Below are 13,956 nucleotides of genomic sequence, written 5' to 3'. Positions count from 1 at the left end.
CAGTTTCCTCCCATTCTTTAGGGCTTCCAAGCTCATTCAAAATCCGCTTCTTTTTGAGCTTTAATAAATACCTAGAGATTTTTCCAACTGATTTAGCCCCTGCAAAAGAAAGCAATGCTCCTCTGCCAGGAGCATCAGAAAGCTGCTCCCTCAGACAGTGGTTAACATGGACCCAAATCTGGCATCTAGATATCACCAGCGAGCAAATGCAGCCTTCCTCCGGCTGACTCAAGACTATACTACAAGCCCGGCTCTCAAACTCCGGTACCTCTACATGGAAGCCCTCAGCACAGATGAGGAGTCAGCTCTACCTCTCTCTATTCTGGTAGCTTGCTTCAAAAGTAAAACCGATTTACCTTTTTCTTCTGCATATGTTTTAAAATTTCTAACGTCTGTTTGATTTCTGGAATCTGACTTTTTAGCCTGAAAGAAAATGATAAACATTATGGGGTTAAGATACTTTACACAAATACACATTGGAACTCCTATTACAGTAAATCATTTTCACCTGAATTTCTAAAGCTGTAATCACAAGTTTCTCTCATTTAAAAAGGTTTCATTAATAGCATAATGGGAGATCCCCAACATAAAACAAACATGTATTGATGTGCATTGTCAGAGAACTATTACAAAGCCCATCTGCTGCGCAAGTGAGACTAGAGTCCAACACATCCCTATCTCATGAAGTCACATATGATATTTGCAAGAAGTTAGTGCTTTGTTTCCCAATGCAATCCAAGCCACACAGATATAGACTGGTTATAGCATCCTCAAAATGATGCCTGTGCTTCTACAGGAAGTAATTTTACCTTCATTTGTTGTGCATGTTGGAGGAGCCTTTGTAAATGAGCAAGAGTCAAGAGATCAGACCTGGAGGCCTGCTCACAATTTTAACAGTATCTCTTTTCTTAGTGGCTAACCACAGACCAATACAAAGTCACTTTTACAGGAGTATGTAGAGTAATGTTTTAACACAAAGGTTTAATGGTAAAATTCTAGAAAAAAAAAAAGCCATAACAAATCTCCTTTGAAGTGAGGGACTTTATATTAGGTAAGAATAAAGAACTCAAAGTATTGCACTTTAATACAAAATAAACAAGCCCCCATTTTGTGGAATAATTTGATTATGTAACTACTCCATTGCGCATGACATCCTTCAATCAAAAGGATATGGAATGTTCAGTCAATAAAGTGATGAGTATAGTATTATGTATTTGAATGTATTACCCACCTTTTGGCAGGAAACAACCCCTTCTCCATCTATCCGATTTTCGTACAGTACTACAGGCAACCATCTTCTCGAAAATTGACTACTGCAACTCCCTCCTACTAGGTCTCCCCAAGAACACCATCCACCCACTCCAAATCCTTCAAAATGCCACCGCCCGCATCCTCGCCAACACCTGTAGAAACGAACACATATCGCCCGTCCTCAGGGACTTACACTGGCTCCCCATTGAACAACGCATCCAATACAAAACTCTCTCCATCATCCACAAAGCCCGACATGAATTGGTTCAAAGAGTCATTAACATTCCACACCTCCACAAGAGCAACCAGAAATCAATACCTAGCAACCCTACGCACGCCCTCGCCCAAACTCTACAACCTTGCATCAACAAAGGCTCGATCACTTTCCATAGCCGGTCCTGCCCTATGGAACTCTATGCCAGTTAACCTACGCCAGGAATTCTGCCCAAAGAAGTTCAAGTAGAAACTTAAGACCTGGCTGTTTAAACAGGCAGATACTGACACTGGCTAAATACCTCCCTGAACCACTCTCAAGCTCTTACCTCCCACTTTTCCATCCTTCTGTCCCCCCCAGGCCTCCTCCTCCCTCCCACCCCCTTCCTCTCATTTTCCTGACCTGCTTAGTCCCCCCCTGTAATCTTTTCTCAGCTTCCCGTCCCCACCCCTAACAAGTCGTTCTGATAATGAATCTTCTGTAAATACTGTAAATCTAGCTCACGTTATTCGCTTTAAGCTAAGTTCCTGTGTTCGCATTTATACTTTTTCAAGTTACTTGTATATAAGACCAGTTCCCTGTAAAGCGTTACTATGCCAAGTTCATGTTTTATGTAAACTGATGGGATACTCAAAGTGTATGTCGGGATATAAAAATATTTAAATAAAAATAAATTAGAATGGTAATATACAATCCCAGATCATCTATTTATACTTGTATTTATAATCTGCCTTATCCACAGGGCTCAAGGTGACAATATCAACTGCGGTATAGAAATTACAATCTAAAGAAATACATTACAAAAACAAAATAAATCACACAAAGTAGAACTTGGTGTCATATAAAGACCATAGGGCCAATCACATCTCCTGCTCAGCTTTAGTGTCCCTTCCCTTCCCTCGGTGCTTGTCCCATGCTCTCTTGAATTCCGATACTGTTCTGGTCCCCACTACCTCTGCCATTTGTCCATCACCCTTTCTGTAAAGGAATATTTCCTTAGATTACTCCCGAGTCTACCCCCTTTCACTCTTATTCCATTACTCCTCATTCATGGGATGAGGGTGTAGACTCAGGCTAAGATCATGCCCCTCACACATTTTTAATACAATTATCCAAAGATTAAGCCAAGAGTAGCATTACTTGATTGACTGAACAGTCCGTATCACATCATTTCAACTGAAGGATATCATCCATAATGGAATAGTCATGGAACCAAATTATTCCACTGCAGCCACAAAATGAAAGCACATTTATCTGTTTTTTTGTATATGAACACAGAAGATCCTCGAAGGCAATGGCAAACCAGGAGACCGAGAAGAATCCACATTAAATAATAATTGTTGTAATCTGTTCAATCCCTTCAAAAGTTATTTACACAAACTCACCTCCTTTTCTTCTGAGACAGGTTAAGTTCCATAAATTTATATTTCTGATACTGTTCATCCAATTTCTTGAGTACTATATCAGCTGTCTCATTTCCAGGCTGTTTCATAAAAGCATCCACATCTTCCTTTAACAAAGAATACCACAAAGAGAGTTTAATCAAACATCAACTCAAGATCTGAGAGCATAAAAGTGTAAATATGTGGTTACAGAACTAGGTATGGCCTAGTGGTTAGAACAGCAGGCTGAGAACCAGGGAAGCCGTAAATCAAATTCTACCGACACTCCTTGTGACTTTGGATTATACACCTTACCCTCCATTGCCTCAGGTACAAACAGACTGTAAGCCCTCTGAGGACATGTAAATGCCTACTATACTTGAATGTAACCCAGCATGAACAGTCAAGGAAAAGCCATGAGCTAAATCTAGATCTAGGAAGTTACTAGCTGGACTATAGGAGTTGTGATTTTGTGTCAACAAACTATTCCTGTACCATTTAGACAAACCCCTTAACATTCTTATTTTGTCAGAGGCTGTCCAGTATCTGCCATGACTACCATTTAAGTAACTGCTAGATTTCTTAATTTTTAAATATTCTGGCATTCAAATTCTATCACTCTGAGTCAATTAATTTAAAATTACTTCTAGTCAGTTGACTACAATGTTATTTCTCCTGCCATGCAGTGGAAGGTATTTTTCTAAAGCAAGTCACTTTCAGCATACCCAGGCACTTAGCACATTTTTGGCCACATTCGTTTAGTGTTCTTGGTCAATCATTCATGAGTTAATGAGATTGCTAATTTGATATCTTCTTTGTACAATTACAGAAGCAATCTTCATACATGTGTTTCTTGTATGATCTTCTCCAAGTGGTGAACAATGGGTACAATGAAGGCTCAAAGTACTCTGGTCATGAAAATCTCTTCTGCACAGTCAGCAGCAGTGGAACTGCATTCACAAAGCCAGATCTATCAATGGCTTGATTTTTTATACCTTCTCTTACCATTCTGTGTATATGGGGGGAATTTAGTGAATCAGTGGCTAAGCCAGCAGATAAAGAAAACACCTTACTGTTTCCTTTAGATTTTCTCATCTTCACATCTAACACGAAGCCCCTTTAAACTGAGGGATTTTTTCATCAAACAAGGCATTACAAAACTATAAAAGGCTTTAAAAGGTATATGCCTCTGTTACCTGAGGAGAAATTGGATTGGAATTGGCTTGCATACTTTGTGTGCTTGGAGGTGAGACAGATTACCTGGGCTGAACTGAAATCGAGACGCGAGAGGCTCTCAAGCCCGATGAAGAAAAGTCGTTTTTGACGCACAGCGTGAGAGGGCGAACCCGGAAACAAGCCCCATAAGATCGGGCTTGATTGCGGCGCGCAGCCGACACCGGCACACCGCCTAAAGGGGCGCATGGTTAAGGATGGTTTAGCCTGGACTTTGTTCTGGACTTTGATTTGCAACAAATTTTAATTTTATTCTTGACCATTCAAGAACTCCATATCATACCTCAGATAGGACATTTGCTTTTGTTCAAACTCCCAGCTTTCCTCCTATAAGAGTAAACCTCTGAATGTTGTATGTTGTTATGGGCCTTCTTTTTTTTTTATATTTAAGTCCTTTATTGGCAATAGTATAAAACGTATACACAATCCACTAGAAACAAAACAGTGAGAAAACATACACGAGAATTGTGAGTTAACCATATGAACAGCAAATGCCAGTATAAGAATGAGACCCCCAATTCCCCTACCCCATAGAGGTGTACTACCAGTTGCAAAATAAAGAGGGCAATGCAAAGGAAAACATAATAAGGTGCGTACATAGGACAGTTAAGAAGCTGAGCTCAACACTTCAGTCCAGAAAAAGGCCACCAGACCTCCAGTATCCCAAAGGACACCAAGATCCGCGAGTGTGCTGTATCTGACGCCGCTCCCCTGCGAAGTACTATGAACCAGTCTGGGAAGGCAACGGTCAACCAAAAGAAACCTGATGCCAGCGTTCATATAATCCCCATGTCTTATAAAAGGAATGTAGTGACTTGTTCTTGTAAGCTGTTATTCGCCCCAAACTGTGCATATTCTGAACTGAAACTTGTACCATCTGTAGCGTTGGGACTCGTGGGTCCTTCCATAATTGTGCTATTAAACATCTCGCTGCCGTAACCACATATTTAATAAAGTAATCATGATATTTGTAACCATCCTTCCTGTCTTCATTCAGCAAGGCTTGCGATGGGGTCAACTGGAACTGAATTTTCAGTATTGTAGTAATCCAATCAGAAACCGAGGACCATAATTGTTGTATCACAGGGCACGTCCACCAAAGGTTGAAAAAATTTCCCTTTTCCCCACAACACTTCCAGCAGAGACCTTCGGAGTCCGGTACAATGTGTTGTAGATGGATAGGTGTAAGGTACCACCGAAAGAACAGTTTGTAACCATTCTCAATATGCATAGCTGATATTAAACCTTTCCGCAATCCCTGAAACACCCGCAACCAGTCCTCCGCCTCCCAATCACATTGCAAATCCAATTGCCAGGCTTTGATATGGGGTGCCAATAAGTTAAATCTACCACTTAATAAACCATATATGTTAGAAATATGTTTATCCACTCTATCCGCGTGACGACACATATTTTCAAAGGAAGGTATACCCTTTGTCAGTTCACCTTCCACCTGATGGCTTTGGAAATAATGTCTGACTTGTAGGTATTTAAACTGATCCCCCCTAGGCAATTGGAATCGGTCTCTGAGTGAGGCAAATGGTATCATCCCCCCTGGCTCCCAAATGTGGGCAAATTGGGTTATTCCCTGCGTAATCCAATGTGAATAGACCCATGGGTGTCCCGCCGGCCGAAAAGCTTTATTATGAAATAAGTATGTACTATGAAAAACAGTTTGCGTCCCCACCAATGCTTTTTTCCACTGATTCGAAATGGTAACGGTTGCCTCTACTGATCCCGGCAACTGCACCACAGGGAGCCAGGAAGACCGCTTTTGCCACAGCAAGGCCCCCATAGGCAGAGAACCAAGTATCGCCTGTTGCAGTTGTGCCCAAGGCTTACAACGCTGAACACAATGCCAGTCAACCGCCGCTTTGAGCTGAGCAGCCCCTAGATACCTAGCAAGATTGGGCATACCCATACCTCCCTGCCATCGCGGGAGATCTAAAGTCTCCTTGGCGATCCTGGGCTTCTTACCCCTTCAGAGATATTTATTCAACCGCTTTTGCCACTTGTCCAGGAGTTTAGCTGGAATTACTAATGGTAAAGTTTGAAACAAATACAATAGTCGAAGTAAAATATTCATTTTTAGGGCCGCCAGTCTCCCCAGCCAGGAAGTATGATAGCGGTCCCAATCCTCAAGATCCTTATATATTTTAGCCAATAACGGCTGGTAGTTTAATTGAAACAAATCGGTGCCCAGCCCCAAATTGACTCCCAGATATTTTAACTGTTTCCTAGCCCATCGATATGGAAAGTATTGTGCGATCTGTGTTACCATCCTTGGGTCTAGGGAGACATTGAAAAGTTCAGATTTTTCCCAATTGATGGAAAAACCGGAAACCGCACTAAAAGCCTGTAGTTCCTTCGTGATGATCCATAAAGATATCAAGGGGTCCGTAATAGTAAACAATAAATCGTCCGCAAATAGGTACAGTTTAGAGGAGAACTCACCGGCCCGAACCCCCGAAATGCTAGTATTGTGCCTGATTCTATAGGTAAAGGGTTCCAAGAAAAGGGCAAATAGGAGGGGGGATAAGGGACAACCTTGCCGGGTCCCCCTTTGAACAGCAAATGGGGGAGAGTAGCCGCCATTAATTTTTAAGCAGGCTGTCGGCTCCTCATATAATTTGCGGATCCACCGTAAAAATGTGTCCCCTAAATTATACTTTTGTAGGGTTTGGAATAAGAAAGGCCAGTGCACATAATCAAAGGCCTTTTCGGCATCAATGGCCAACAAGGTCATGGGTATATTCTGGGTTCTTGCCCACCACATAGCATCGATGGCCTTGCGGACATTATCGGATGCCATCCGCCCAGGAATAATACTAGCCTGTTCTGAATGAACCAAAGCAGGTAGAAAGGTGTTAAGCCGTTGAGCTAGTATTTTCGCTAAGAGTTTCATATCCAAGTTTATTAAGGAGATGGGATGGTAAGAACCACAGACCGTAGGATCGTGGCAAGGCTTGCCTATCAGGGTCACCCCAGCTAGGTTGGCCTCCCTGGACAGGGAGCACTGGTCTTGTAGCGAGTTAAATAATTTTACTAAGGGGGCCACCAATATATTAGCCAATTTTTTATGAAAAACTGCATTAAACCCGTCCAGACCTGGGGACTTGCCCACTTTCAGTGATTGGATCGCCCACAGGACCTCTGCCGCCGTGACATCACGGGTTAAGAACTTTTGATCATCCAGAGATACCTGTGGAAGCGGTATAGACTGTAAATAGTCATCTATAGCTTCCGGGCTAATATGAGAATTAGAGGCGTACAATTCTGAATAGAAACGGGTAAATCGCTGCCTGATGTCTGTGTTGGAGGTAAGAATCTCCCCCCTTTCATCCTTCACCTTAACTATATTGCGTTGGGCTTGCCTAGCCTTCAACTTACGGGCCAGATTTCTCCCTGCCTTATTCCCACCTTCATAGAAGAGCTGTTTTACTCGTGCCAATTGATAGGCTATCTGGGCCGCCTCTATTTCCACCAGATGCAGACGCAATTGGTCCATCTGGAACAAGATGCGAGCATCCCCAGTGTTGGAGTGTATAAGCTCAAGCCTCTGTAGCTGTTGTATAGTCTCCATTTTATCTTTCTGCTTTTGTCTCTTGAGGGATGCCCCTTTAGCTATAAGATTACCCTGGATCACTGCCTTGAGACATTCCCATAACGTGGTCGGAGCTATATCAGGGGTATCATTAATTAATAAATATTCCTGAATATCAGAATACAAAAGAGCGCAGAAGCCATCATCCTCTAGCAGGCTATCGTTTAGCTTCCAATATCGTTGTCCAGAATCATATGCCAAAACAGCTAGTTGTAAGGACACTGGACCATGGTCTGACCATGTGATAGCCCCGATGGCAGGTTGAGTAACCTGATTAGAGCAGCCCTAGTCGACTAAGAGATAGTCAATTCTAGAGTATGTCTTATGGGCCCTAATAAGAATAATAATAATAATGTCTCTGTTTTGGGTGCCAAACCTGCCAGGTGTCAAACTATAACGTCGTAGGAAGCTATGGAAAATCTGGCGCTCCCTCCACTTATTGGAAGTGCAGCCATTAGAATGATCTAGCCTGTGATTCGTTAGATTAAAGTCCCCTCCAATAATGAGGTGGCCCTCTGCGCTCTGATCGATAAACTGAGACAAGCGAGCCAAAAAGATATCCTGAGCCGCATTAGTAGCATAAACACTAAGTAGAGAGTATTTCACACCCGCAATGGCCACAGTTACTAAAACATACCTTCCCTCTGGGTAGCAAGCGAGAAATTCATAATGCAAATTCTAATGGATAAGGATACCCACCCCCAGATATTTGTGGGCTAGCAGCCTTGCCGCCCAGTATTGCCCTGGGTAGTTACCATTGCGGAGCAAGCGTTCATATCGTTTTTTCAAATGCGTTTCTTGTAGGAACGCGATCATGGTATGTTGCTGGGCCAAATCAGAATAAAGGGACTGGCGTTTTAAGGGAGTTTTGAGTCCCTTATCATTTAGCGTCTGGATATGGATGGTCGTCATGGCAAAGTAATAGTAGTAATCGTAATCTAGACGGACTGGAGCAGAACAAGAGCAAACTCCCAGCCTGCCCCCGAGACAAACATCTGGCATTCCCCCTGACAATTAATGAGACATAATACAAACCCACCTCTATTCCCCCTCCCCGCGGCCCCCCCCCCCCCGAGTAGTATGTTCCTCCGTAAAGGCCGATAACCTGTAAATATGGGAGGACACAATCATTCCAGCAGTAGCCACCCCCCTGACAGCTATTAACCTGATATATTTCACAAAGATAAACATTCAAGCACTCCTGTATATAGGATAACAGAATACAAACCTAACAGACTATGATCAACATTTCAAAGATAGGAAACAGTGCCTAATAAGATAGTAATGAAGATGAACAGTCCTGATGAACCTGCAACAAAGCAGGAATTGTGAATCCTGACATTCACTGCGCCTTCCTAGCGCAGCGCCAGGAAATTTTATCTGCACTATCCAGGCACAAAATGGCAACGAGCCAGGTCACCAGAAGAAGCTCAGCCCTGGGGTTCTTTTTCCGGATGTCTCCGCAGCCTCTTGTCCCGTCGATTAACCCTTTGCCATCTTGGCGTGTCTTCCTTGCGAGTGGGTGGCTTAGGGGCTGCAGGCAGCTCCGCAATCGCTCCATATCCGGCCGCCAGTAACACTTGCAAAGCCTCCGCCGGAGTTGTCACTCGGTGCGCTTCACCTTTCACAGAAAAAGACATCCCAAAGGGAAACAACCATCTGTAACGAATGTCTTCCCTTCTCAAAAGCTCCGTGACTGGTTTGAAATCCCGTCGTTTCTTAATGGTCACCGGTGAAAGGTCTATTAAAATCATAACCTCGTGACCTTGCCATTGCCACCTGTTTTGTCGCCGAGCAATACCGGCTATTTTGTCCTTTAGCACATAGTCCTGAAAACAGGCAATGATGTCTTTGGGTAAATTACTGACCCTCGGGCCCATAACACGGTGCGCCCGGACGAGCTTGACCTCTGCCTCCTCAGCCAGGGACTGGTCCGTCGCCCCATCGGTTAGTAACATAGTGCAAATTTGTTTCACCACAGCGTCACAGTCTGTATAATCAGGGAGTTCGGGCACGCCGCGAAAACGGAGATTGTTCCGCCGTGACCTATTTTCAAGGTCTTCTACCTTTTCATGCAAGCGTTCCACTTCAGGTTGTATGAGGGTGATATTATCGCGGTTTACCTTCACCTCCTCGCTATTGGCCTCCGCCCTGGTCTCCACCTCGAAAAGGCGCCGCCCGTTTTCTGCCAAGTCCCCTTTAATATCGTCTATCGAGGCGCGAAGGTCAGCTGTGTTAGCAGCTAATTCCTGCTTCAGGTCCGCAAACCACCGTTTCATATCCGCCTTAGTGGGCAGATCCGAGGTATCCAGCCGGTCCTCCGCCATCTCCCCCGACGATTCTGCCGCTTCCACGCAGCCGGCCGCCATGTTGCTTCCCAGCAATTCCTCAGCCAGCGCCAGTTTGTGGTATGAATACTTTTTAAAATCTAGCGGTTATTCCGACTTGACATCAGTTAAATGCTGTGGTGTCCCGGGTGCGTCTTGGCACCAAGTAGAGCCCGTTGGAGTGCTTGATGCAGTTAGATGCTGTCTCAGGTCAGAGGAGCCTCGGGTTTAGGCTGCCATCTGCAGGGATGACGTCACTTCCTCCTGGTTATGGGCCTTCTGAAGCCATAAAGGGCCCAGAGAAATTATAAGTTTTCAAATATGCCTCATACTAAAAGGAAAGCCTAGTTTATGCTTTCCTCAATTTCCAGAAATATTGACTCTGGGCAATGGAGTGTTTCAGAATGGCTTGGAACCCCAGTAGCAAACCCTGATGGACCGACCACGTTAGAGGGAGGAATAGAGTGAAATCCTACTTATATGGTCCCTGAAACATCTTTAAGTCCCGGGGCACCGGAGACACCTCCCCCACCCGGCAGTGAAGGGATGTTCCCTTCGGCTGAGCCGGGGATAACACGAGATATTTCAAACCCTCTGGAGTTTCTGGAGGTAAATGAAATATTTAAAGATCTTAAATTAGTTGAGACTGAATTACAACTAGCACAAACCGCAAGTGAATCCTTGGAAGAAATTGACACCTATCGGTTACTCCCTAAAGTAGAAAGTACACAGATTGTGAAGGCAGATGGAACCAACCAACTGGACACTATTGGAACTGTGATATTAAAGGCTCCTAGTATTACACTGAAAAACTTATGGAATTGTATTGCAAAGCTAGATGCTTCAATTGTTAAACTTACCCGAGAAGTTACAGAAACAAACAATTCTCTTAAAGAGAATTTAAAAGAAGTTGAAGGTCACCATAAGAAAATTAAAGAGTTAATTAAGAGATGTGAGCAAATGGAAAAAATTAGAACACATCAAATTAAGGAAGAAGATGAATTTCAAAAAGTCTGAAAATCTAGAGAATAATCTTAGGGCTTTAATTTAAGGGTAACAAATTTCCCTATAATAAAACAGCTGGGACCAAGGTAATTGTTTAAAGAATATGTTACCCAAATTCTTAAAATACCAGACGCAAATTACCCATTTATTGTGAGGGCTTTTTTTGTAGGTATAAGGAATAAAGAACAGGTGGGAATAGAACAAATACAAATAATATCACAGAAAGAATCTTCCATTAATATCTCAGATTTAATACAAAAATCACAAGAATAATTAGATGTAAAAAACAGAGGTACATTGATGTAACAGTTTGCCTTTATTATAGATAAGGACAACATATTGAAACTCTTTTTCCGTAACACATCTAAAACCTTTTAATGACCAAAAATGTGGATGTTTCCTGATCTGGTTAGGGCCACCCAGCTTAGCAGGAAAAGTGTATTATCAAGTGTGAGGGAAAGAATTATTCATTTCTAGACCCAAAGCAGCTTAGAAATTTTCTTGGGGGGAAAACATCCGGTTAGTATAGAAATAAATGGTGAACCCCATAGCATTACCAAATAGGTTAAGATTACAATATAATAATTTCACTTGCGGTTTTTCACAGAGCTTACTCTATTTTCCTGTAGTTAGTTTTGAACAAGGAAAAAAAAATAATGCTATTATTTTAAGGACATATATTATGTTTTTCCTTTGTTGTTTATTTTTATTTCTTTTTCTTTTTCTGTAATTTCAGACAACAAATTATGTGTGTACTGGATTACTGAAAATTCATAAATAAATAATAAAAAAAAAAGTATATACCTGATTTCCATTGAAGCCATAACAACTTAAGATAGACATTCTAATACCTCAGAAGTATAACTATGGCACAAGATAAACACAGATGATCTTCAGCAATGGGGAAGTGATAGTAACGCAGGAGACCAAATTCAATCTACAGTGTTGCCAGGCTTTCGAAAATACACTTGTTCACCTATTGCTGTTGAGTTGACTGAGTGCCAGCAAGTAGGTAGAATGAGGCCAAAGAACCTCCATAGTAAGCTGGGAAGTAGAAGTAGTTCAGCAAGGCCAACTAAGGGAACATTACTACTCTGCCATTGAGTGAAACAGCGGAGTAGAAAGAAACAAACCAGTTGTGGTGCAAAAAGCAGCAGAAGTATAAATGGTCCCCAATTGGGATTGGATAGAAAAGAATCATCATCTGCTGTGATCAGGGCAGCAGCAAGGCAAAAGGGAGGTAAGAGAGGGCTGAAGGAAGGGTGGGAGGACTAAAAGAGTGAGAGGGATGAGGGAAGAAAGGGTGTAGACTGAAAGGACTGCAGGGTATGGTGTGAAGTGAAAGGACTGGAGGATGACAATACTGCACCCTGATGGGGTGGGAAAGGGAGGAGAGTGAGAAGAGTGCAGTGGATGAAAAGTGGGATAGTGAGAGAGCTACACCAGGATGGGGAGTATGGGAGGAGAGTGAGAGGGCTGCACCCAGGTGGAGTGGGAAAGGGTTGTATGGGAATGTGCACTTATCAAGGAAGAACTGTACTACCATATTTTCCCAGCATTCCTAACCCTTCTCTCCCCTCCAAAAAAGGATATGTTTGGGGGAGGAAGGAGAAAGATAAAGTACATGGCAAGATCCTTTTATCCCTGACAAGCACGTTTTGGAGGACTTTTCAGATCCGGAATAGAAAGTCACTAGCTATCCCATGCTACCATTAATTTCTATGCTCCGAGTGTGAAAACCATTACTAATTTTGGTAGTGCCTAACGTACACTAGGGCTCACCATACTAATACCGTACAAAAAAATAAATTTTTAACCTTTGCTAACAGAAAAGATGAACGGTACCACACATGGCTCAAAGGTACGAACTAGTTTCAATTTTCCATTGCTCTTTTCAACAGGGACTCAAACGTACATCTTTATACTTAGTTCTGAAGAGAAATCATCACTTTGCTATAACTCTGAAATGGACAGCTTACATAGTAAGTGGCATCAAATGCACGTTAACGCATTATTTCTTGGCAGCGAGCCGGATGACTGATGTTAACCTAAGCTAGGAGCAGGTACCCATCACTTAATCTAGGTACAGCCGAGATCCTGCTTCCCTGTTCCACTCAGTACAAAAGGAGCATCACCTAACCTCCGAGGGGGGTAAGTTTCCTGCCCTGCGCCGGCACAGGAAGGGAGCTGCTGAAAAACACCTTCAGCAAAAGGCCTGAAACGTCTGGCTAAACCCCACACTCCCTGTACGAGCGGCGCGACCCCCGGCCGTGGCACGGGCAGGGCAGCAGCAGGCAGCGACTAACTGCCATGTAAGCATGCGGCGGGGGAGAGGAAAGCACCCGGGCCCTCACCACAAACACCGCCTCGGGGATGCCCAGGTGAGCCTTCTTCGCTCCGGCTGAGCTGCCATTCCCACCGGTCGTCGCCATCTTAGCCGCCCGACGTCCACCCGTTCAAACGTCAACGTCAGAAACGTAAAAGGGACGGAAGGGGGCGGGGCCGTGACAGCAGGAAAGGCGGGGCAAGCTCAGGAGCACCCGGCCCCGGCCCGCATGGCACTGATTGGGTGATGTCATTGACTGACGTGTGGAAGAAAAGCACGGCTTTCGCTTTCACGTAGCCCCTAGGCTCGATAGCCGGAGAACGGGACGCTCCAGGGTGAGTAGTTTGCTCTGGTTGCAGTGTGAAACATGCCGTTCGCCCCGGAGTGCTTCACCTTTTGCATGTAACATTGATAAGACAGGCGAAGAGAGAATTTGAAATGAAATTGGCCATAGAGGGAAAAACTCATAATAAAATTTATTTTAAATATATCCAAAGCAAGAAATCTGTGAGGGAGTCGGTTGGACCATTAGATGACAGAGGGGCAGAAAGACTAAATTAATTCTTTGCCTCCATGTTTACAAATGAGGATGTTGGGGAGATACCAGTTCCGGA

At 43.5% G+C, this 13,956-nt stretch overlaps 1 protein-coding gene across 2 annotated transcripts in view; it reads right to left on the bottom strand.

The window, feature by feature from the left end:
• VBP1 (VHL binding protein 1) overlaps nt 1-13,512 on the bottom strand; it is a 37,634-nt gene extending 24,122 nt beyond the window's left edge. The window contains exons 1-3 of one of the 2 annotated variants that reach the window (XM_029586045.1): nt 13,371-13,512; nt 2,851-2,975; nt 357-423 (exon numbers count right to left, since the gene is read on the bottom strand). In XM_029586045.1, coding sequence (XP_029441905.1) covers nt 357-423; nt 2,851-2,975; nt 13,371-13,448 — 270 coding nt within the window. In that variant the 5' untranslated portion in view covers nt 13,449-13,512. The remainder of the gene's footprint in view (nt 1-356; nt 424-2,850; nt 2,976-13,370) is intronic. The other variant, XM_029586046.1, reaches the window with a different exon arrangement.
• Nucleotides 13,513-13,956: the final 444 nt, after the last annotated feature.

Source organism: Rhinatrema bivittatum, unplaced genomic scaffold (genome assembly GCF_901001135.1).
Source record: "Rhinatrema bivittatum unplaced genomic scaffold, aRhiBiv1.1, whole genome shotgun sequence".
Taxonomy (NCBI): domain Eukaryota; kingdom Metazoa; phylum Chordata; class Amphibia; order Gymnophiona; family Rhinatrematidae; genus Rhinatrema; species Rhinatrema bivittatum.
Note: the sequence above shows the minus strand (reverse complement) of the source record. Positions and strands in the feature narration are given on the sequence as shown.